We start from the raw sequence: 26,437 nt of genomic DNA on the forward strand, positions 1-26,437 counted from the left end.
ACATTTCAGAAGGCAGTATGAGAATTAAATGCTACTTATTCTACAGAAGGAATAACCCCCCCCCCATCCCTGATGACTCCCTTTGGGTGGGAGAACAGATAGTTCTTCTGCTTGAGGTAGTTAGGGAGAGAGAAGCTTGCCTCAAATTTTTGCCTGCTCCAAGTAAAGAAAAACAGCATAACCACAACCAAATTCTTCTCTATGGCCTTTGTGCAGCTAAAACTGGTGATCACAGAGAGGGGGCCCCGATTAGGGAGGCCATTTCTGATGCCAGCTCTGGCCCCTGAGAATTGTCTTGCACAAGAGGACGACAAAAAGAGGAACTGAAAATTCTCTACATCATAACATAAAGGGTTGTCTCATTTTAGGTTAGGTGGAGCCTTGAGAATGATGGTGTCTTTAGGAAAATGGTTCCCTGCCATATTATTGCTTTAGAATTGTTGTTTGTCCATATGAGTTGAGTGTGTGCATGTGCACGTACACACATGTGTGAATCTGTCCAAGAATTCCCCCAGCAGCCCAGGAGACAGCTGTAAGCGTGAGTAACAATGAGAGGACAAATCTTCATCCTACAGTGACAGCAATCTTCAATTTACTGCAAAGTCCACAGTAAATTTGCAGTTGGAGCTCTCAATAGGGTCACCCCAGATTGAAAAATCAGGTTTTGGGACATGTGTCATCATGAATGGTCACATCCCTTGAATTGTGCTGGGAAAGGGATCCTAGGGATAGAAGAAACCTCGTGGGAAAAGGGTGGGGTTATCCCAGAAAGGAGAGATGGAAAAGTAGGCTCTTCCTCTGAGGAAGAAGAAAAATGAATAGACTCTCAGATAAAAAGCAAGGGAGGGGGTCACTTGGGAAGAGCTGAACTTTCAAAAAAAAACCTGTTTTTCTTTGTTTTCTATAAATAGTCAGAGCCAGTTTGGGGATTGGTTTCTACATTACAATTTCCTCTAGTTATTGCCAAAACTTCAGACACTTGGCACTGCACCAAGTGCGGCATATATACTTCTTTACTTAATCCTCACTACCATCATCATTGTTCCCATTTCCCAGGTAAAGAAACAGAGGCAAAGAGAAATTAAATTATTAAATTAAATTATTAAATTAAATAATTGATCACCATTGCACACATAGTAAGTGGCAGGGCCAGGATGTGGCCCCGGGAAGGCTGGCTCCAGATGGGGCATGTCTACCCTCTCTGCTACACTGACTTTGCCATCCAGTTTCTTATGCGCACAGCTGCCTTGTGTGAGAGGTAAGAAGAAATTTAAGGCAAGGGGCACTCAGGGGACATTGGTCTCCCCTGCTGTGTCAGCATGGCAGCAGCAACCTGGCTGCATAGCTGGACCAGCAGCTCTGTAGTTCCTGTTGGTTGCGGGGGGCTGGTGAAGGAGCAAGAGACAGGGAGGAGAGCCTCAGTGTGATAGACTTCCACAGACACAAGCAAACTTCCCTTGAGACAAACTGAGACAAACTTCCCCTTTCCCCAAATGCATTCGAGGAAGGTAACTCTTGATTAGAAAGAGACACCCTCCAGTGCGTGGCTAGCTTGTGCAATAGGTAAATTACAGCGCCTGACATGCAGTAAGTGCTCAGGAAGTCGGAGCTGTCATTTCTTAATAGGTCACAATGAACCATATGAGACTGTTGACTGTCGACCGTTTTTGACCTACCAACATGGCGATTTCACATGGTTCAATTTATAATTTAACTGTTCATTTTATTGTCCCACTCGTCTTCAAAGCTGAGCTCCTTTTAGCGAGCGGGGATGATGCACTTTCCGATCAGTATCCCAGTGCCTAGTGGATACCTGGCTCCACGCAGGTGCTCGTGAAATGCTTACAGAGCTCAACCGGATGCACACGCACTTAGTTCACGTGTCGTTAATGAACTAGTATGGGACCATTAATTATATACAGAACTATTATGCATTCTTACTAGGTTGGTTGGCTAGCCGGTTGACGGACTCACTGAATGTAACCTTGACTTCTGGGGTCAGAAGTAACATGGGAACGTGATGCACGTCTATCCCACATTTCGTCACCTACCTGGAATGACTTCAAAGACAAACTTCCCCGCTTCTTCTGGGTTTGTGGCGATCTCCTTGATTGTGCTCCCTGGTAGATACATGCAACCCTGAAAGATTGAAAACGAGGCCTTAAGGTAAGCAAAAACATTACCAGCTATGAACTAAAATAAAGGTGGAGGACAGATAGGATAATGATGGGATAGCAGAGAGGAGCATGGAAAGCTGGCATCCCAGCTTCGAAGGGGGCACTTCTGCTACTCAGACCTTGGTGAAATTAAGTGGCGGCTATGTGGCAGCAAGCAAGGTGCCTGAAGAGACAGGAGGACAAGGTTCTGACTGGAGAATGAACTGAGAGGATGCCATCACCAACACTTGCTTCTTCCTACTTTCCAAGAGCTAAAATTCCCTGCCAAACAAGACACCTGATCTTTGTGGAGGCCATGCTGAGACTGGCGGGACCATACCACCTGCCGGGCTGCCAAAGGGGGCACTGGGGACTGAACCACAGGTTCATTGAGGCGATGCAGTACTTAGTAGCAGCAAGAGCTTCTGAGCAGCACACTCCAGGTGTCTGTCCCTCTGCTAAGCACCTTGAATGTGTATTATTCACTTAGTCCTTTAAGCAATTCTCCAGGCAAGGTATTGCTACACAAATTTACAAGTGAGGAAACTGGGGGTCAGAATGGTTCTGTGATTTGTCCAATGTCACAGAGCTAGTAAGTGGCAGAATGGTAATTCATCTCAGAAGTGTGTTCAAACCCTGTGCTCTTCACCATCACAGTGGAAGTGCTGGGACCCAGCAGCTTGATGTCCCTTGAACAGGCAAGGGGAGGAGGATCATGGATCCGTTGTGGGGGAGGGGTGGAGTGAGGGTGGCATTTGTGACCTTACACGTGAATATGTCATCAGAAAACCAAGTCACTTCCACCACGTGTACACTCATTGCTCTACCATTGACAGTGCATCGTCATATGCAACATCTCCTTAGACCTCAGAACAGCCCCCAAATCAGAAACGTGGCAGGATGGCCACTCCCACATTACAGATGAGGAAACCAACACTTTCAAAGTTTAAGTAACAGCACGAGGGGGCACAGTTAATTGTCCTAGAGTTCCTTACTCATAATTTACATTTCACTAGCTGTCGTAGGTAGGGTGTCTGATTCTGAGCTGAGTAAACAGTGATGTCTTGTTTCTAGAACAAACCATGGATGAAAAGGATTGGTAGCAGAAAAGCTATAAAGGAAGAGTCTTAAGGAACTCCCAGATCAGCTCAGAATCCTGAAAGAATAAATGTTTCTTGGGGGTCTATGAATGCAAATGTCTAAGACTGAGTGAGAAAAAGAGTAGAAGCGAAAGCAGAAGAGGAGGGTGGAGTAGAGAAAGGGGAAGAGAAGGAGGGGAAGGAGGGGAGCCGGCGGAAGGAGGACAAGAGAAAAGAAAAAAAATTCTGCCTACACTTCTCTCATTTTATTACTTAAAAATAACCACCACCTACATGCTCCCCGCCATCTTTAAATAATATCAGTTGTCTCAGAAAAAAAATGACCCTTAAATTGTGCTGCTGGATGGCATATTCAGGAAATTTAACACAGAGCCTGGCACCTAGTAAGTGTTCAATAAATGGTATTTACATACTTTGTATTTTATTTTTACTGTTTTTGGATGAAACTATCAAATAATAGTTTAGAGACAAACTTAGGAGAGGCAGGTACCCCTGAAATGACACTTTCTTTATCTTCCTACCAGGTAGTGCTTCCTCCTGTCTGAAAAAACAACATAGTGTTTTATTCTGGTGACATAACTCACAGCCATTATTAAAAGTTAAATTATATAAACTTACAATGAAATATTTTATATTAAAAATAAAGGTAGTACTACTCAGAATTCAACACTTTCTAATTCTCTTTTTCTTTTTTTTTCTTGCAATTCCCCTGAGACACAATTGACATACCAGACTGTCCAAGTTCAAGGTGCAGAACACAACGATTTGACCCACAGGCGTCATGAAATGATCACCACAATAAGTTTGGTGAACATCCATCATCTCATATAAATACAAAAGAAAAGAGAAAAATTTCTATTTACCTAATTATTTGCTCTATTTTACTATTATTTCTGTTCGTACGGTCATTTACATCAAATCTATCTGTGTGGTAGAAATACTATCTAACGCTGCTACTGTACATCCCTTCTCAACTCTGTGTTCAGGGATGCTGGTAGCTTGAATCAGCCACAGTGGGAGTATTTACACAACAGAAATTGGCAGATGCTGTGTCCAGAGCAACCTCCCCTACCACAGGGCTGTTGATTAAACATTTCCCAGCTCACCCCTGATAGACAACTCTCTGCTCTAACTTCAGAGAAAGCAGATGAGGCAATGGAACATCTAAGCCAGGATTGTCTAAAACCATCATTGTAGCAGAGACTCGAGGGCAATTCACTGAGATTCTGTTTTAAACAACTTCCTTGACAAAGAAACTTTTGGAATGAGTTATAGGAAGCTAGGTCATGGACTTACAGGGCATTATACTGTTAGAGCTAGACAGACCTTTCTGAGAACTCAGAGGAAAAACTGCACAGACTGCCTTCTCCTGAACCCCAGGGTCCCCTCGAAGAGCACATACAAGGGTGCATCATAGAGGGCCCCATAATTTACTTAATCATTCTCCTTTGTTGGACATTTGGTCTACTGTTTCTAATTACAAATAGCACTGCATATATCTTATTATTTCTTTTGGATAGCTTCTTAAAACCAGAATGACTGGGTCATTCTGGATATGATATATTTTGGCTTTTAGAAATCTGGCCAAATTGCTTTCTAGAAAGACTGCACCAAGCGTACACATCATCAGTATACATGAGGGCATTTTTCATCTGATTGCTTTAAGATTACTGGAGTGATTTTTGTTTTTTGAGTTTTTTAGGAATCGGAGTGTATGTGTGTTCTTTTTAAATTTACAACTAATTTATTTTTTAGTCATAGAGAAAGAAGAAAAGTAAAAGTTATGTGTAACTCCGGTACTCAGAGATAACTCAGTTAACATCTCTGTGTATTTCTTTCCAAGGCTTTTCCCATAAATTACAGATTCATTGTTTTTTTCCCCTCAAGAATAGGGTTAGCGGGCTTTCCTGGTGGCGCAGTGGTTGGGAGTCCTCCTGCCGATGCAAGGGACACGGGTTCGTGCCCCGGTCCGGCAGGATCCCACATGCCACGGAGCGGCTGGGCCCGTGAGCCATGGCCGCTGAGCCTACGCGTCTGGAGCCTGTGCTCCGCAACGGGAGAGGCCACAACAGTGAGAGGCCCTCGTACCGCATAAAAAAAAAAAAAAAAAAAGAATAGGATTAGCATATAAATCATCCTCTGCTGTTAACTGCTTTTTTCAAAGCAATGATATCATGGACATCTTTCAATTTTAAAAAGTATTAATTTAGGGCATCAACAGCTGAATTATATTCTATCGGATAGATATATAAAAGTTGCCTCACATAACTTAGCCCCTACCACCGGGCATTGTTTCCACATCACTATTATAAACCCCTACATTAGAAATGCAGGGTCAAAGAATTTGCATTTCTAAGAGGCATATTACCCTCCAGAAAGGTTGTACAGATTTTCATTTCCACCAGTTGTGCATGAGAATTCCTGTTCCCTGATCTTTACTAACATTGGAATTTCTAGAAAATCTTTGCCATTTTGATAAGGGGACAATGGTATCTCATTAACTTCCATTGCTTGTCTTTAATTATGACTGAGTGGAGTTTTTACATATGCTTTTTGGCTATTACATTTCTTTGGGAAATTGCCCATTTACGTCATTTACTCATTTTCCTATTGCTGTTTCTTATAAGATTTGAGACTATTTTAAATAGGAAGAATAGCTGTTTACAATTTTTTCTGTTTACTTTTGCATTTTCACCTTATTATTTTGGTTTTTAAGGTACAGACGTTTCTATTTATGCAATTAAATCAGTCTCTTCCTTGTGCTGTCTTTGTTACTATGCTTAAGAAACACCTGCTTCCCAAAGATCACGCAGCTAATTACACTTTCTTCTAGGATTTTTATGAACTCGTTTTCACACGTTAAGTCTTTAACCCATCCAGAATCATGAATGGTGTGAAGCGTAGTGTGGAAATAGACCTTTATTTTTTCCCAAGAATTCAGTTTATATCTTTCATTTCACGTCTAGATATTTGCAATGTCTATGAATCCCAAAACAATGTTAAATGATAGCATAATGAAAGTGTTTTATTTTGAATAGACTTTTCTTTACCTTAATAAAATAATGATGGATATATGAAAAGTCGACAAGGATATCCACTTAATTCTTGTTTGTTATAATAACATAGAAACATCAGCCCAAATATTCAACTACTTTCTAGGAGGAAATTGGTTAAATAACTTATAGAATGTCCATAAAATAAGTTATTTTGCCACAACTAAGAATTACATTGTAGAATGATAGTTAATAACACTGGACAATATTCAAGACATAGTGTTAATTTTTAATTAAAGAATACTATTATCCTAATTTTGCATTTAGATGAGTTTCTAAATGCATGTGCATAGAAAAAACTGGAAGAATTGAGGATTTAGGTGGTTATTTCTCACTGAAGAGATAATTATTATTTTCTACTTCGTGATTTTCTGCTTCCTCCAGATTTCCAACTATATACCCATATAGCTTTTGTAATCAAGATATTCACATCCATATAAAATAAAATATTCTGAGAAATTATCATTTTATTCCTTTTTAAAAAAATACTTTTTATATCTGAAATGAGTTTTGGATTTTATCAAATGCTCTTTTCAGCCATCTATTTAGGGGTTGTGTGGTTTTTCTCATTCGACTTCTTGATCTTGACTTATTGGTCTGATACATTCATAGGTTTTCTAAAACATAAACCATACTTGTCATTCTAGAAGAAGCTCTACCTAATTATCAGACTAATTTAATCCTGAGAGGACTCAGAGTTTCCTCCTCCAAAAGTAAGGGAGACAAGCCAGGACCTCCAATAATTTATTTTACTCTTTGACATCCGTTTATGTTTTTACAAAACAATTTTTTACATGTGCTTCATATCATTTAATCCTGGGACAGATGCAGGCCAGGTATGATTGCCTCATCTTACAAAAGACAAACCGAGGGGTCCAGAAAAATTAAATAATTACTCGGCCAGATGGTAGTAGAGCCAGGGAAAGAACACGAGCTCCCTGCTACACCTCGCGGAAGTAAGCCTCACTGAACTTCCCTTTCTGCTGCTTTGGGAAGGCTAACACATTACTGCCATCTCCCTCACGCTCCGCAGATGGGAAGACGTCCTGCCTTGGCTATTAATGTACCAGGAACCCCATCTTAGCTTGTAATTGCTTGCCTCTGATAGGGTCTGTTCATAAAGTGAAGAAAGTCTGGTTACCACGCGCAGGACACTGGGCAAGAACCCAGGCAGTGGTGGGGTCTCTGGCCCCTCTCCAGCCTCTGCAGGGACAGACACTCACAGCCCTCTGAGTGGAGGGCCTGATTAACCGGGCACTGCCGATGCCTCACAGAGCCTCCAGCCTGCCCTTAGAGAGAACTGTCCTCTTCCAAATGACCTTCTCACTTCTTTGCTTACCCGGCCATCCACCTTCAATATCCCCACCCTTCTTGGGGCTTTTTTTCTGGCTCCAGAAAGTTTTAGAGTCTGTCCTCCCTAATAAGTTCCTTGCCCACTCTTCCACCTCCACAGGCATGACTCTAGAAAGGGTGTCCAGTCCTCCTGGCTGCCTTGAGACATACAATTTACACCTGGGGTCTCTCAGCTGTTAACAGCATCCCCTTTTGCTCTCATTCACCACGATGGCCATGAGGAATCAATGAGGCAGGAAGAAAAGACCCGGGCCCAAGATTTACAATCAAAGCCCTCTCTAGCCCCATCCACTCCATCTGGAAGCCCTGTTTGCTGTATTTTCAAGTATATCAGGGATCTGATCATTTTCTTCCAGCCCACTGAGATTCTAAACACAGTAACCTCTCACCTAAATTACCCTTATACCTCCTCCCTTCAGCCTTGGATCTATTTTTGAGCATGATAACCAGAACCATCTTTTTATAACATAACCCAGGAATGACCCCTTTCTGCCAGGAACCTTGCAAGGCCTGCCATCACCCTCAGTGTAAAGACTCAAGTCCTTACAGTGGACTACAATGTCCTTTACAATTTGCGTCCCAACCCCCAACGCTCCACTCTCTGACCTCATCTCCTCTGATCCTTTCATTCCCTAACTCTGCTGCTCCCACGCTGACCTCCTTGCTATTTCCCACACACATCAGACATGCTCTACCTCAGGGCCTTTGCACTGGCTGTCCCCTCTGCCTGGAGTGCTCTTTACCCAGAGATCTGCCTGGCGGATTGCTTCTCCTCCTTAATCTTTGCTCAAATGTCCCCTTTTTCATGAAGTCATTCTGGCTACCCTTCTTGAAATTGTACCACCTCCCCCAAATGCTTGATCCTCCTAGCCCATTCTATTTTTTCCTCATAGAACTAGTCATTTTCTAACAAACCACATAATTTTCTTATTGATTATGTTTATCTTTCTGCTTCCCCCCTCCCCATCTTCTAAGTTCCACGTGTCAGGGGTGCTTATCTGTTTTAGTCACTGAGTTATTTCAACTCCCTGGAACAGTGTCTGGCACACAGTAGATGCTCAATAAATATTGATTGAACAGACAAATAAATGAAAGCCCCAAATCAATTTTCCTGAACCCAAATCCACTCTCCCTGAGCCCTTGTGCTCCACGTTCCCATCAAGACCACGCTGCCAACCCTGACTTAGCGCTGCGTTTAGGAAGAGCCCCAGCGCTCATCTTGGGGCTCCGTGAAGGAAGATCACCCTGTCATCTCTGCAACTCAGTTTATGTATCTCACAAAGGGTGAGAAGGAGAGAGAGAAGTCCTTTCAAATGGACAGGGGTCTCATCCTAGTAAGAAGCCCCCCTGCGAGTCTGTAGTGATCTCCGGGGCTCCACCCACCTCCCGCACCCAGGAGGGGACAGCCCTGGGAAGGGGGCAAACAGCCAGGCTGGTACCTGCGGCTTCACGTCCTCCTCGTCCTTGTAGTAATAGAGCTGCTGTGCCCTCAGCACGAAGTACCTCTGCTGCCAGTTTTTCACGAGGGACCTCTGCTTCTTCAGCCAACCCATCTTGATGGGCCTTTCCAGTGGGTTGGGGATGGATGCGGGGTGAAAGGCCGCCATCTGCTCTCCGGTCATCACACTCCTTGACCGAGCTGTGGAGAGGGACAGACAGGCGGGCTGACAGGGGCTGTGAGCAGTGTGCAGGGAGGGGCCGGGAAGCGCTGGGCCCCAGCTAGGCCGGGCTCAGGGGTCCAGATCTGCAGCAGAGAGGTTGCCCCGGAACCCAGCGGGCCAGCCGAGGGGTTGGCTCCCATCAGCGCCGGCCCTGGGGCCCTACACCCTCAAGGTCCGGCAGCTGGAGTCAGCGCCCTCGTTCTGCAAAGCCAGAGATTGGCTGGAGCCTTCTGAAGAGGAAGTGGCCGCAGCATCTGACAAAAGGTGCTTCCTTTTTCCTGCGTGGGAGTCAATATCTGACAAGAGAGGGGAGAAAATAATGCCTCTTGCTCTCAGGGTTCAGGGTGAGTCCCACACAGCTGCAGAGGCAGTCAGAAGCTGCCCGGCTTCTTCCTCACAAGGAGTCACTGTGTTCCCCAACCTCACTGTCCAGTACTGCCCTGCCCCAGCGGCCCCCCAAAGCCCCCCGACCCCTGACAACACAGCCAGCGTGCAGGATGCCAGCACCTCCTGAATCTTCCTGCCCAGTGTCGTCAAGTACTCTCTGTTCCCCGCCCACGGAGAGTGTTCACAGCCCTTTCTGCTGGACCAAAGGGCCTCCCTGTAGCTGCCTTCCTACTACGTTTTCAGTTGGGCTGTCCCTCCCACGGGGCTGACAGCACACAAGCATTTGAAAATGACATGAATCTGCCACCAGGACACAGATGCAGAATTTGAATCCAGACCCCCCCAACCCACTGCATCCTGTAGTTTGCTTTTGTTTTCACATAAGAGCTCTGCCTCTCATCAGATTAGATCCAGGTGTCTGCAGCTCGTCTCCATGGTAACTCCCACCCAGGATAACTCTCTCCTTTCCTCCTCTCCACAGCGATCCATCAGCCGGCCTGTGATCCCCTGGGAGTCAACATGTCCTTCCTCTGATTCTCCCCTTCCTTCTTTCGCAGCTGGTTCCACAGTTCCCTTAAAACCGCATTGGAGCTCCGTGTCTCCTCGACCTTATGCGGTGTGCTCCACACTTGCCAGTCCCCAGTGTTTGCATTCTCCTCCTTGCAAGGAAGTCTCCGTCTTATAACCCCTTTATCCAGCTTTTGTCAGTCCCCAGAGCATTCACGAAGAAGCTGAACTAAGCCAGCTCCACTCTCATCCAATCTCATCTCACCTGGTAAAGACCAGTTTTTCCTTTCTTTGCTTTTTGACCCTGGGTACATTATGCAACTTCTCTGAGCCTCAGTTTCCTTGCTTGTGAAATTAGGATCATCATAGCCCCTATTCTATGGAACTGTTGGGGAGATTAAACAGGTTAATATATATAAACCACTTTGCACAGTCCCTGGTCCAAGGTGAGCAAATGTCACTCATTATTTTTATCAACAGATGACTTTACTTCCTACTGCGAAGATGGAGATCATCTTCGAGAACCTCCTAAACTTCCCTCTTCGTTTCAAAATATTGCTGCATTGTCAAACTTTCCCTCTTCCTCTATTCCCATTTTCAATGAATTGAATCAACAGCTTCTCTCATCGCTTTTGATTCCTTTCTTTCTATCTCCCTCTAGGCCTATAGTTTTTGTCTTTTATTTACATTCATGACTTGCTTTCAAATACCAGAATTTTATACAGCATTACAGAGTCTTTCTTCCACTGAGTCTAACTGGATCCAGAATTATCACCCTATTTACATAGCTCATCCTGGATTGCTGTCTGAAGCGGACTCTGCCCTAACTGGGCTCCCTCAACCCCACAAGTGGTCTGCGCTCCTGTCACATACCCTCATTCCCAAGGTGCCAACTTGCAGTCACCCCTCGCCTCCCACCGGGGACTGGAGAGATCATACTATGCTGTACACCAGGGAACAAGACACACCTGATTCAACCTCCTATTAGACAGATATCATAAGAGTGCAGATACTCCCATACCCTGTTGCAGTATAAAGTAACTTGACATTTTGATGAAAATTTAGCAGTGTGTTAGCAAAGGGTTTGCTTTATATCCATGTGTCCCGGCACGCCAGTTAAGAATTTTATCTTTGATCTTAATCTTCAGTTCACTGCAATCTTCAAGGCCTTCCACCTGTAACTCAAAGAACAGCCACTCTGGGGCTGATCACTTGCTCTAAGGCTGTTTAAATGATCTGAAGGAAACAGAGGAGGGTTTGGGCAGGAATACAGTGGGGAGGAGGGAGCTGGAAGAACTGTGCCCAGCTCTGTGTCTCTCTAGGTCTGAAACTGTAACATGGAAAGACTCATATTCGTGCTAGAAACAGGGCAGAGATGGAAAGAATGGTTGGCACGCAGAATTTCTGAAGAGTGAGGGATTCTGGCAGACGCACGGGGACTTTCCCTCCCCTCGGTAGCCTCTGCCCAGCCCAGAGTGACTTCTGTGCTTATCCAGCTGAAGCAGTATCAGACTTGGGAGGGAGGGCTTCTAGGCTTCTAGGGCGATACCACCAAAGGCAGCCAGCGCAGGAGAGGAGGAAAGCAGGTGGGTGCCACATGGTGGCTGTGAAGACTCAGGTCCCCGCAGACTCAGGCTACCCCCAGAGACCCACAGGAACTGTTCGGACTGCTCTAGAAAATGGGAGAAACTGAAGAACTCCAACAAGAATTGGAGAAGTAGGAGTAGGATAGGGGGAGCAGGGGCCAAAAAGACACCATAGACTGAAGAGAATGAACCCAGCACAGAAGAATTCAGCTGCTGGGATAGCTCTGGGAAACTTTTTTATGCTCTGTAGTGGCCAAAACAATAATAGCAAAAACAAATATGCAACACTCAAAACCTCCCCCTAGAAGCATCTGTGCATTGCAGAATGGCCTGGCGAAGGAAGAGTAGATATGAGAATGTTATGTTCTCATACTTGGCCAAGAGGGGTCTTGATGTCCTGGTGACAAGTAGGTGGACACTTTGTCCGTATGCATGGGATCAAGGTCTTGGCTAACCATCTGTTATATTTCAGAAATGATCCCATTCACCCATACATCCACCATACGTGATATGACTGTGGGCACTGGGCCATGAGTACAGATGACTCAGAGCAAACTGTCACTGCTCGAATCAGGCCTGAACACTGGGGAGATGACAGCAGGGGTTCTGATGAGACAGTAACGAAGCAGGGGCTCCTTCCGTCCCATATCAGAGCCATCTGCCACCTCGGCCCTCAGTATGGCTCGTCGGCCAGCCCTATCATGGGGTGATTCAAATAGCAGAGAAGAAAGCCTGGTGGGCCCTGAGTTGGACTTGTTTTTGACGACTTTCCTCATTCGTTCCTTTGAACAGTCTCTCTTGTCTGTGGGTGTGACATGTTCCCGGATAAAGTAAACAAAGAGATCTGTTACTATTTCTAGAGCTGTTTCTCATAATGAAAATAATAACCATGATAAGCTTTGCTTGTGAGCCAGTCATCACATACAGAGCGCACGATCCCAGCCCTTCGGGAAGGACGTCTGAGCCAGGCTGTGGGCTGGACCGGGGGCCGAGGGAAGACCAGCAAAAGGCAGGTAGTTGGAAGGCAGTTGCTAAGAGTTTGCAGAACACTCTAGGGAGGTGGGAAACCCACCCGTGCTCTAGTAGATAAAGAAAGAACAAGCCCCCAGCACTGCACTGTCCAGTACTGTAGCCACTTGCCGTGACTGGATACGGATATTGAAATGAATTAAAATAAATTAACTTCAGTGCCTCGGTCACACCAGCCGCATTTCAAGTGCTCAGTAGTAGCCCATGTGGCTCATGGCTATAGTAATGGACAACACAGGAAGAGAATATTTCCATCATCACAGAAAGGTCTATTGGTTGGCTCTTCCGGGAATCTGAATAGTATCATTACCAAGCATGAGACAAACTGGGCCATAAAGGTATGGGTAGCATTTCATCAAAGTGAGAAATCAAACTGGAAGGTCCCGAAAAGTAGCTTCTTTTCAGAGTGAGAAGTTCAACCTTGATCTGAGAGCTAACAGGGACCAATCTCACGTACCTCAGCAAGGGAGGTTCATGATAAAATAGAGACAAGTTAAGTCATTGAACCGCATAGGCTGCATTTTGGTCTGCAGGTGAGGGAGGGCAAGAAGAGACATAGAAAGAAGACACGTGAAAGAAGTTCCACAGTCTCAGGGGTGCTGTTTCTGCAGTAGAAGGTAGCTGCTTTTTGCCCCAAGTTAGAGCGAGAAAAAGTTAAAGGAGGAAGTATAAACAGGGAAGTCGGCTGGGGAGGTGTTATCACTTCCTCTCTTTATCTTCTCATCCTCTGACTCCACCCTCCCCCCACAGAAAATCAATCACACAATCTTCTAGGGTCTACTTCTGAGATATTTCTTCCATCTTCTCTCAACTCTGCATGAGTTTAGATTCTGTTTTAGAGGCTCCGAACATGTGAGATGGGAATAGTTCAATCAAAGCTGGAAAACCACTGAAGGTATTTTCTCAATATGTTGATCTGAGCAGTGCATTAGTCTGGGAACCTTGTTTAAATAAAGTTGAAAAGGGAGTAGAATATACATAACTTACCCCCAGACACCCTCTCCTGAGCTGTAGACTCATCTACCCGACCGCCCGCAGGTACCTCCGTAAGGATCTCCAGGTCACGTGATGCTAGTTGAACTTACCGTCTTTGTCCCCCTACCTCCTACCGTTCCCCGGGCTTATGTGACAAACACACCCAAGCCTGCTTTTCTATGGTTTGCTGTGACTGACTTCTCCCCGGTCAACCAGCCAAACCAGAAGGCTGACCCATTCCTACAGTCCTCACAATCAATAGCTCTTTTTCTCTCTGATCCCTTCTCTCTACCCCTACCTGGTTTTCTTGGCCCATTTATCCTCTCCCGGGATTGCCGCAATAGTTCCCTGTCCTGTCTCCCTCCTACCAATCTCATCTCTAATCCACTGATGACATTGTTTGTGACGTGGTCCTTCTGAAACACAAATCTGATCACGTTACTCTTTGACCTAGAAGCCTTCAGTGACCCTCCAACATCTTCATCCTAAAAGATGAAGACTAAGCTCCCTACCATGGGGTTCAGAGTCCTTTGTGATTCTCCTGTTGCATGTCCTGCTCTCTTCCTGCATACCCATTCTGCACTCCATCCATGATGGTATTCCATTCCCTCTGCTGGACTCTTCTCCCCACCCATTCTCACCCACCCCCAGTTCTTGAAATGTTCTTGTTCGTCCTTCAAGACTTACTTCCGGCCACACCTCCCATGAGAAGCCTTCTCAGCCCAGGCAGACTGAGTCACACCCTGGGCTCTCTTCCCTCTTAACTGGGGACACATGTCCTTCAAATCACTTATCGTCCCTCCTGGTGCTTTTTCTTACTCTGTCTTCTCTCTCAACTTGAACTCTAAGAGGACAGGGGCTCTGCTTTCATGCTTAGCCTTGTTTGCCCTGTATCCCCCACATCTAACACAGTGCTGACAAAGAGAGGGCAGGGTGAGGTAGCAGAGAGCACAGGCTTCTGCATATGCAGCCTTGGGTGGATCATGTTCTGTCTCTGAGAGCCAGTTACTTTCTCTGTGAAACTGTGATAACATACAGCTAATTTCATAGCTCGTGGAGTGGCCAGTCTATAAGGATTAACAAAGATAAGTGGACGGGCCCCAGCCAATGTCTGCCTCTTAAAACATGGGCATTAAATGGAAGCTATTATTGTTAGCAGTATTATCGTAGAATGGACTGGATATTATGTTATATGAGAGAAAGGGAAGAAGAGATGAAAGGGAAGAGAGGAAAGGAGGGAGAGAGAATGAGGAAAGCAAAATTCCAGGTGTGAATCCGGAGGCCTGAATTAGGATGGCGGCCAGGGAGATGGAAAGCGTAGGAGAGGCAATGATGAGGCAGACCACCAGAGCTCCAGAGCTGGCTGAACAGGAGGTGGGTGGGAGTTTGGGGTTTGGGTGGCTCAGGTGAGGGGCCTTCTCCTTCCATTCATCCAATGCACATTGGCTGAGTCCTTGGCACGTGCCGGGAGCAGTGACTGGGTCTGGGATCTAAGATCCATCAGACACAACCCTGCCCCACAAACATTCAGAGACCTGAGAGACTCGTTCGTCGAAGCTGGGAAGGAAGCAGAGAACGTGGTGGGTTGGAATAGGCAGGAAAGTCCTGTTCTGGGTGTGATGCTATATGAGGGTGGGCTGAGAGATTTCGACTTCCCCAGAATTCTAGTTTTGACAGGTGAGGCCTGTGCGCTCAGAAAGAGCTTATTGGGGAAAAAGAGGTACAAGTGAAAGCCAGGATGTGAGAATCTCTGATCCGGAAAGTAACATAATAGATGTTCAGAAATCAAAGAAAAGGCTGATCCCAGAGGAGACTAGCATTAACTCAAAGCACTGGAGATCAACTTAGATACAAGACAGAGAAGGTTACTGTTTTCCTTGGGACTTTACAGAGCTTGCATTAGGTAACAGTGTGGGAGAAAAGAAGCGCAGCAAGAAAATCCACTATCCCCAAGAGCTTCGCAATGGAGCAGGGGTTGCTTCCTGGAAGGGGAGTGAAGGGAGAGAGGCTGCCCTCTTATGCCAAGCAAAGATCCAGGGCCAGTTTTGGTCCATCTCACACCCCTGGGCCAGGAGCTGTCCTGGGGGAGAAGATGGTGCCCCTGGATGGATGGATGCAGCCACTCTCCAGGGTAACAGCTTGATGATAGGAGCACCAACTGGGTTTCAGCCCTGCTCACCGTTTCTGCCAAGACTCTTGACCATGCACCTGTACAGACATCCACGTTCTGCAAGAGAACCCTTAAGGACATAAAGCACCATTCAGAAGCAAGAGGTACTTTACAAAGAAGTGGGGGTTTGGGGGGTTTTTTTTTTTTGGTACGTGGGCCTCTCACTGTTGTGGCCTCTCCCGTTGTGGAGCACAGGCTCTGGATGCGCAGGCTCAGCGGCCATGGCTCACGGGCCCAGCCGCTCCGCGACATGTGAGATCTTCCCGGACCGGGGCACGAACCCGTGTCCCCTGCATCGGCAGGCGGACTCTCAACCACTGCACCACCAGGGAAGCCCACAAAGAAGTGTTTGAGTTTCTGATCTCAGTGTTCTCTCTCAGAAAATGATATTTGGCTGTGTAGGTGAGCAGAAGGCCCCATGGCTCAGGAATAAATATCTTTTTTTCTTAATTTATTTTTTTATTGACGTATAGTTGAATTACAATGTTGTGCTAATTACTGCTGTACAGCAAGTGACTCAGTTACACATATATACATTCTTTTTCAATTCTTTTCCATTATGGTTTACCACAAGATATTGAATATAGTTCCCTGTGCTATACAGTAGGACCTCGTTGTATATCCATTCTAAATGTAATAATTTGCAGCTATTGTACTAACCCCAAACTCCCAGTCTATCCCTCTCCCCCCCACCTCGCGCATGGCAACCACAAGTGTGTTCTCTATGTCTGTGAGACTGTTTCTGTTTTGCAAATATGTTCATTTGTGCCTTATTTTAGATTCCACATGTAAGTGATATCATATGGTATTTGTCTTTCTCTTTTTCACTTACTTCACTTAGTATGATAATCTATAGTTTGTATCCGTGTCGCTGCAAATGGCATTATCGCATTTTTTTTATGGCTGAGTAGTGAGGAATAAATATCTTCGTGCTTTTATGGCATGTCTGCAGGTTACAAGGTGCTAGAGCTATGGAGAGGTTCTTGAGGGCAAAGACCACGTCTTATTCATTTTAGTATCCTGAGGACCATCACTGTGTCTGGCTTAGAAAAGTTAATTGGAAGGAACAAAGAGAGGAAGGAAGTGTACGTGTGTGTGTGTGTGTGTGTGTGTGTGTGTGTGTGTGTGTGTGTGTGTGTTAATGTTGACTAAAGTTCAAATAGAAAATTCATAGGATGGATTCTCTTTAACAAAGAAATTCATATCCTTTAAATTAACCAATCAGAAAAATTTCTTGGGCATGTCTTATGTGCAGGGAGTGGAGCTAGGTAATGTGCAGAGTTTAAAAAATAGAGGAAGCTCTCTAAATTAGTGAACTCTAGATTGTGAGGCTTCAAATATTTGCTGTGCACCCTGGCACACAAAAATGCATCCTACCGCACCCTGCTGCCGATAGTTGCCTCCATCCCAGCCCTAGCTCTTTTTTTTTTTTTTTTTTTTTTTTTTTTTGCGGTATGTGGGCCTCTCCCTGTTGTGGCCTCTCCCGTTGCAGAGCACAGGCTCCGGACGTCCAGGCTCAGCGGCCATGGCTCACGGGCCCAGCCGCTCCACGGCATGTGGGATCTTCCCGGACCAGGGCACGAACCCGTGTCCCCTGCATCGGCAGGCGGACTCTCAACCACTGCGCCACCAGGGGAGCCCCCAGCCCTAGTTCTTGACGGGCCAGAGCTCTGTCATGTTCTCCTTGTATAAAGAAGGAGATTCATAATCAATCACAAACCATGAAATGGGAAAAGACGGAGGCTCAGGTATCAGAAAATAGGTTCCCAGGGGCAGGGATTTTTATAAATTATTTTCACCAATCAAACCACACCTTCTAGAAGAGCATTTGGCCAATTGAAGGTTCTCAATAAATATTTCTTGAGTGAATAAAAGAAACATTTTAGAGAGAAATGTGAGTCACCTTGAGGCATTTTCCATTTGCAACAAACGTTGACTGATCTACCCATTTGTGGGACGTCTAGATGTGCTCACTTGAGCCCATGCAAGCAGAGCAGCCGGGGAAGATAGAATCCCTGATGTAATAATGAGCCCCACCAACAGTGACGTATTCAATGAGGTCTTACCTGCGCCAGACACCGTGCAAGCACACTTATCTGTCAAGGCATCCTGGCTGAAGGCTCACCCTACCTCTTCATGGTAAGCTCTATCTTACAGACCAGGAACCGGAGCTCACAGAACTGAAGTGACTTGCCCAGGTACACGGCTAGAAATCTAATTTCAAAGCCCAATATCCGTACCTAGGCCACACAGCCCACAGAGAGGCACATGCTCTAGTGGTAAAGAGAGGTGCCTAGACTGAGAATCGTGTGTAATAATTCACAGGGTTAGACAGTAGGGGTGAGATGAAAAGGGGACGGGCCACTATTCCCATCGCGGAGACACCAGCCTCGGCCTCCACCCATTCTGCCGCAATGTTATGCATAAATCACTTTGTGCTACCTTTTCCTTCCATCCTAACCTCTGCAAGGCTCGGCAGGCCTTGATGAAAGAGTGATGGGGAAGTAACACTGAAGCCTCCAGCCCAGCCCTGAGGCTGTCCTAACGCCCCGTCAGGAAAATGGACATATTACTGGTCCTGCCACGACTTACTGGCTCTCTGCACAAGCTCCTTTGAAGAGACCTGACCAAAGGAACCTGACCAAAGCCCAGTGGGGCTGAGGCGTGGGAGAGAGGAGCATGGAACCAACCCGAGGGGGGCCCCGCACTCGGCCCACGGGGCAGCTCACAGAGGGCCCCCCACCCTTGCTGAAGAGGCAGCCCTGGAAGCCGTGGGAAACAGCAGGCCCCCGCATGGCTGCCTCCCTGGAGATGGTCAGTAGGGGTCCAAACACCATTGTGTACACCCGACACACACTCACACCCACACCCACACACTCACCCACACCCACACACACTCATACACTCACCCCCCACACACACACTCATACACACACTAACCCCACACACTCACACCCACACACCCCCACACACTAACCCCCACACACACTCACTCACTCACACACACGCACACACTCTCACACACACTCACACATGCACTAACCCACCCACTCACCCACATTCACACCCATACTCACACACCCACACACACTCACACCCACATCCACACACTCGCACACCACACTCACCCACACGCACCCACACGCACACTCTCACACACACACACACACATGCACACACTCACACTCACATCCACACACACCCCCAACACACTTGCAGACCCTCAGCCTGTCTAGTTATCAGACTGTGGGAAGACAGCCCTCCTAGAAGAAAATTAAGTCTTTTAACTTCAGAACCTCCAGGCCCACTTTCTTTACCTCTTTTCTCTTTTCCTTGTCAAAGGCAAACTGACCTCTTCTTTGAAACACCCACTATTCAGGGGGGTGGGGAAATTTAAAAATCTTTCCACTCTCAAAACCTGGCATTTAGACTTCAGGATAAATTTATCCTGTGATTACTCTCCTGGATTTTTTTTTTTAATTCTCAGTTTCTTTTTTAACTTGGGCTTAAAAAACTTTGCTCCACCCCCAACCCCCCAAAAGGTAATGAGATGTGAGACTAAGGACAGCCAAGGGGCTTTCTCTGGGCACCCAGAATTCAGTCACACGGGCCTTCCCAGGCCGCTTGCCCTGAGACACATTTACACAACCTAATTCAAAGAAATACCTAAGGTTGTTCCCTGAATACCTGTCTCCAGACCCAGGAACTGAGCAGGTTTAATTGCCCCATGTTCTATAGCTCATAGAAATGTATTGTTTGACAAGTAAGCCTTTCAATGTAAAAAAGCAAACGCTGCTTCACAAAGAGATTTAGCACACGCAGCTACGTCTTTTGCAGGAAGAAGCAAAAATGCGGTCTCTGTAGCATATGAATAAGAGAGAGAGAGCTGGCTTTCGGTTTCTTCTTCAGCCTTGCAAGTGCTACACTGTGAATCCGCCTGACTAGGCTACCTTTCCAGGGCCACCCTTCTGGTGTTCATTCTGCAGCTCGCGTGTCTCGGGAATGTGGAGAGCAGTTGTCTCTCGTGGGCCTGTGTCTCCATCCATTGCAACACTTCACCAGCCCCCTCGGCCTATCTTTGCATAACAGGAAGCCAAGCATAAAAACAAGAAGCATGCAGAATTGTGAGTGCTTCCGACTAAACACTGCTCGGAACTGCCTCTTCCTCAGCACACGGTGTAGTGGAGATTTGGCAATCGGGGGGCACACACACCCCGAGGTCCACACTGTGGCCCCTTAACTGTATCCAAGCTAACTGGCTTCCCAGATATGGATGGAAGGAAGGACTTTGCATCATTGACACAGTAAGCTCCAGAACTATTGACCCTTCCACGGTCAAAGCCAGTCATTTGCTCCAGGTAAGGGGTTCTGCTTAGTCACTAGCATTCATAAATAGGTAGTGCATTAGAATGCTTGAAGTATTTATATTTTATAAGCCCAGCTAAATTCTGTGGCTCCAGTAACTCACAGCAGTGACCCAACCAGGCCATTGCCTAAGGGCTGGCTGGCCTCAATAATCAAGCACTGGGCCTTGATGAAGCTACAAGCTATCAACCAGCCTACAGATGTCACTCCAGTCTGTTCCTGAGGCCCTCTCTGGTCCTCGGGAATAGTGATTTTTAACCATACGGTTCTAATGAGAGTGTGAACAACGAACAGTTGTTGCAGTGGAATGGGCCTGGCATACAAGTCATAATAGGTCTCTCTTACTCTACAATCTGATTAAAAGATTCATTTTTTATTAATTTTTATTGGAGTATAGTTGCTTTACAATGTTGCATTACTTTCTGCTGTACAGTAAAGTGAATCAGCTATATATATATATATATATCTCCACTCATTTTTGGATTTCCTTCCCCTTTAGGTCACCACAGAACACCAAGTAGAGTCCCCTGTGCTATACGGCAGGTTCTCATTAGTTACATATTTTATACATAATAGTGTGTATATGTCAATCCCAACCTCCCAATTCATCCCGCCCCCCTCCCCGCCTTGTTATCCATATGTTTGATCGCTGCGTCTATGTCTCTATTTCCGCTTTGCAAAGAAGTTCATCTGTATCATTTTTCTACAATCTGATAAAAGATTCTATTAAAAATGGAGGCCATTAGATTATGGATGGAGGACAGAGGACACCCATAAATTATGAATTAGTTTCGTAGGTGTGATTAGGCGTGTGATTAGGAAATAAAATGTCCGTATTTTCAAAGATGCATACTTAAGCATGGGGAATAAAATGACACAGTGTCTGGGATTGGCTTTAAAATATCTCAGCAAAGAAAAGAGAAACAAAGGAATAAAGCAGATGTAAAAAATTCTTCATAATTTTGAATTTCAGTAATGGATCTACATGGCATTTCATTATATTTATTCTCTATGTTGGTGTTTGAAATGTATGTATAATAAAAAAATCTTTTTCAAGATTCTACTAGGCCTTAAAAAATAAATTCTTTTAGGCTTAAGATTTTTTCACACATCAGCTCTTGCCCTGAACTTCAACTTGCTGGTTTTCCCAGGCCTGCATTTCCAGACCTGTTAGTTATTCCTCTGAGCACAGCGAAGTGATGTTACACAGATGTTCTACCACACACGTACACATTCCCCCGCCCCGGACAGATCCAGCCCCTCCGTTGCCCCCGCGCTGTCACTTTATCAGTTAATGAAGGGGAAGAACCGAGGGACTCCTGATGCTTCCAGTTACGGATAATATTTCCTGTAAAGTCAGCTTGTACTCAAACTGTTCATGGTGGTGATGGTCTGTCTGTGTACGTGTACACACACACACACACACACACACACACACACACACGCACATATATAATTCCTCAGGGTCACAGAAGGAGCTTAAAAAAACAGCTGTTGCAAGGAAGGCAAAGAGACTTGCTAGACAATTCCTTCTGACCGGAAGTAACGTCTGGGACATCGGAGGCCTAGTTCCAGATCAATGGAAAGAATAGGGTGACTGATTATCAGAGTTTACAATGACAACATGGGCGGAAGTGCTAGTTCATAGGCTATTGGGGCCTGGTAGATGGCCAACACTGGATGATAGTCTCCCTTCCAGCCCTGTAGCAAGCAGGCAGGCAGGCAGCCTAGAGCAGTGGAAGGCGTATCTGACTGGCCATCAAGAGACCCAGATTCAAGTTCCAGCTCAGACACAAACCAGCTGTGTAACTCTCAGGGCCTTTCTGAGTCTTCATTTCTTCATTTGTAAAATAAAAGGATAGAAATAAACCATCTTGAATGCTTTTCCAACTCTAAATTAAAAAAAAAATTTTTCAACTCTAAATTTTTTTGATTGACCTATCAAACATCTTTCAGCCGATACTTCATGCTGTAATCCTGTTTTTAATGTGCAACATGACTAACTTAATTTGCCAACTCAGGCAAGAATCCAGTTCCATATCAAGGTCACAGGTCTGTAGTGATACGTTTATGTAATTGATTAAGAAAAATGAATTTGGCAAAAGACATAATCTTGGTGATTTTAATCAAACACAGATGGTTTGACACGTCCTGGTTAGAGTGTGAATTTCGATATTAGGCTAAAGAAGATCCCCTGAGAAGTCCCAGTAATAATACAGGGTAGGAGGTACAAAGACAAAAGCCACTGCAACTATTACTCAAGGGCTGACAATTAAACAGGCTGCGTGATCGATTTATTCTGGGGTGATACCTTAGCCCCCAAATATTACAGACCCCATCATCTTTCTGGATGCATCTCTCCAACTTTTTGTTTGTTTGTTTGTTTTGTTTTGTTTTTGCGGTACGCAGGCCTCTCACTGTTGTGGCCTCTCCCGTTGTGGAGCACAGGCTCCGGACGCGCAGGCTCAGTGGCCATGGCTCACGGCATGTGGAATCTTCCCGGACCGGGGCGTGAACCGTGTCCCCTGCATCGGCAGGCGGACTCTCAACCACTGCGCCACCAGGGAAGCCCCATCTCTCCAACTTTAAACCAGACTTTACATACAAACATCTGCAAATACATCCATGTCTTTTTGACCAAGAAGCCTTCTACTAATTTAGTTGAGATAATAATGAATGTATCTTAAATTTATTTACAAAGATATTCACTGCAGCATTGTTGCTTGAAAAATGTAAACAAGTAAATGTCCAACAACACGGAATCAGTTGAACGAAGTATGGTATACTCATAAAGTAAAATACTATATACCATTAAAGTTGATGCTTTCCTGAGTTATAAAGACATGGAAAAAAAATAATAATGACATGGAAAACATTGAATTTATGTAGTTTGGTTAAAAACTGCTTACTCCAATATACACAGGATGACTCCATTTTGTTAAAAATACACACACACACACACACACACACGCACACACAACATACTATAGTGTAAGAAAGTCATAAATACATGTGTGGTGTAGCACAGAAAAACACAATGCAAGATTCACACCAGACTGGTGTAGGGTTATAGGTTATTTTCCTGATAGGTGGGATTATGGGTAATTTTTATGTCTTCTCATGCTGTCATTTTTTCAAACAAAATGGAACAAAAGTTATTTGTAAAATCTGAACGTCAGCTTTTTCTTCAATGATCTGCAGGCTGTTTCCCCAATTAAAAAATTTAAAACTTAACATGAGTCAAGAAAGAACTGACTGAGAGGAATCAGTCCCAATGTTAGGAAGAATTTTCATAATCTAAACCAAAGTGAATTCCAAAAGTTTTCAAATAGAGCATTTCAGAAGCTAGCTATGCTTTCTTGGGCAAATCACCCTTCCCTGCCTGATGGGATTACTTACCAGCAGGATACAATATATAAATGTCCTTTATGAAATATACAGTAGGTATAGGTTTGCTTATTATTGTTGTCATTTACAAGAATAAGTTTTGCAGATCTTAGTTTCTGCATGTGTAAAATGAGGCTGTTGAACAGGAGGTTTGCTAAGGTCCTTCTAGACCCCAAATTCTTCTACTCTTTGTATATGAGCAGTTTCTACTAATACCCTAATGTGCTCAGAGTGTCGAATTAGAGAAAAGGCGAGCAGAGCAGACTCATTATTTAGGAAAGAAAATAAGAGAGAATGTGCTCAGCGAGGGAGGGAGATCAGTATAGTTTGGAGGAGATCACAGAAACCATAGAACCAGAACAAGTTCTTTGGGGCTGAGAAAGGGCAGGGCTTGGGGAAAGAGAAGAGTCAGCAGAAAGGCTTGAGGGAGCACAAGGGGGTGCTCTGGGGGACCCCAGGAAGGAAGGAGCCCCTGAAATTCTGGAGGGTTTGACCCCATGGTGTAACAGCCCCATTTCCAAATTTCCATCAAAATGACCAGAGAATGACTTCAGTGATAACAATGGGAAATGGGAAATGAAAGTAAAAGTAAGGAAGCATGCTGTCTGTGAGCTATTTGTGGAGAGGAGGATTTCTGTGAGCTGGAGGCTAGGCAGGACCAAACTGAAAGAGCCGACCAACCCACAGTTCAGTGTCTGTGGAGGAGAAATTGTCCACGAGAGTGGGATGGTCCCCCAAAGAATCTGCACCACCTCCTAGAGGGGGCCAGCAGCACTCATTGGGGGGAACGGAGGGAGGCCCCCAGAGCACAAAGACCTGGCTGGGCATGCTGTGCTATCTGCTTACCCCAGGGGCTGAAAGTCCCGCCAGGGTGGGAGGGCCTGTCTTGCTGGCTCCTAACCTGGGCCATTGAACCAGTGAGAGCAGGGAAGACTTTTCCAACTAACCTGGGGCTTCGCCAAGGAGAAAAAAAAAGAAATTCTCCATGAACAGAGCCTCACTCCGTAAACTGAATGCTTCTTAAAAAGTTACAGGTACGCTTACCATGCCGCCCAGCAATTCCACTTCTAGGAATCTCCTCACGAGGAGTGAAAGCACATGTCCACAGATTTCTTGTACGCAGGTGTTTCCAGCAGCGTTATTCATAATGGTCAAACTGGAAACGATCTAGAGTCCATCAGCTGCTGGATGCATGAACACAAAGTGCATAGCTGTGCAATGCAACACTGCCCCCAAATAAAAAGGAATGAAGTACTGATACAAGTTACAAGATGGTAACCCTCAAGAACCTTATGCAAGTGAAAGACACTGAATGCAAAAGACAGCATATTGCAAATCCATGGAAGAAAAGTACCCAGAAAAGTCAACATTCTAGAGACAGAAAGCAGATGGGAGGTTGCCTGGAGCTGAGGGTAAAAGTAGAGATTGGCCGCAAATGGGCAGGAGGGAACTTTCTGGAAAGATGAAAGTCTTCTAAAACTGAATTGTGGTCATTGCTGTACAAGGGCCAATTCCTCACTCATTTTATAAAGACCATTTAAAATAGACCATAAACTTCACAAAGTGAGAGATTTGCCTGTTTTGCCACTCAGGTAGCCCAAGTGTCTAGAATACTCCAAGAATGCGGTTATTTCAATGTTAGGAAAACTATTCAATGGTTTATTACAGCAATAGGTAAAAGAATTGAAAAGCCATATGTTTTCAAAACATTGTGAATTTACATTTGATAAATTTCAATATCGATTGATATTGCAAAATTAATTATCAAGAATAGAATACTCTCTTAGGTGGTAAGGAGTGTCTATCTCAAACCAATGAGAGGTAGCTGAAAGAATGCTCTATGTTGCTGAAAATTCAACTACTGAAAATTGAAAAACTCTTCAAGAAAACGTCAAGAAAAAGTTCTTAGGAGCAAGGCCAAGTGTTTGGTGTTTAGCTGTATAAGGAAAAGTGATGAAGGTGAGAGTTTCAAAGAAACACAAAATGACACAACAGAAAATTTCTGACACTTCTACTGTGGCATATACTCGAGAGCTGTGGAATGTGTGAACATTTCCATTGCTGTGACATTTTACAATTCCTTTAAAAATTTTTTGAGGATTCACAGAAGAAATCATTCTAAAATCCATGAAACTTAACCCAATAGAAAAAAAAAATCAATGTCAAGGTCTTGCTTAGAGCTACTGATGTGGGAAATCACTGAGATTTTACTCCTTCATAAAATATTATTATTTACCAGCATTTCTATCCATTTCAGGCTATGCTTCACGGTACTTGAGAGAGGCTTCGCAGGAGGCAGAGTTTCCCCTGTGACTCTGCCGCTGACATCCTGCAGTTCTGTTTCCTCTTCAAAGCTGTCAAACTTTATCAGCTGTCTGAAAAAAATGCTCTAGGGGTTTCCCCTATTATCGGCCAAGGTCCTCAGAAAAATGTTAGGATTTCTTCTGAAAGCATCTGTCTGAAGTGTGGGCTTCTTCGACAGGCAGACACAGACCTTCGCCCTGATCCTTCTCTCTGTGGCTGGCCACCCCTTGACAGTCCTCCCAGCCTCTGCACCACATCACCTGAAGATCTAGAAGAACATCGTTCTTCTTTCTTTTTCCTTTATCCATTTGTTTGCTTTTAGCCGATGGCCACTGAAAGACAAACTAAGCCTTGAAGTGGTAGGTGCAGAACCTGAAGAAGCAGGAAGCCCAGATGGACAAACA

At 45.0% G+C, this 26,437-nt stretch overlaps 1 protein-coding gene across 2 annotated transcripts in view; it reads right to left on the reverse strand.

Moving 5' to 3' along the window:
• ARHGAP25 (Rho GTPase activating protein 25) overlaps positions 1-26,437 on the reverse strand; it is an 88,123-nt gene that overhangs the window by 37,560 nt on the left and 24,126 nt on the right. For both annotated transcript variants that reach the window (XM_060026459.1, XM_060026457.1), the window contains exons 2-3: positions 9,102-9,301; positions 2,052-2,139 (exon numbers count right to left, since the gene is read on the reverse strand). In XM_060026459.1, coding sequence (XP_059882442.1) covers positions 2,052-2,139; positions 9,102-9,301 — 288 coding nt within the window. The remainder of the gene's footprint in view (positions 1-2,051; positions 2,140-9,101; positions 9,302-26,437) is intronic.

This window comes from Delphinus delphis, chromosome 12 (assembly GCF_949987515.2).
Source record: "Delphinus delphis chromosome 12, mDelDel1.2, whole genome shotgun sequence".
Taxonomy (NCBI): Eukaryota; Metazoa; Chordata; class Mammalia; order Artiodactyla; family Delphinidae; genus Delphinus; species Delphinus delphis.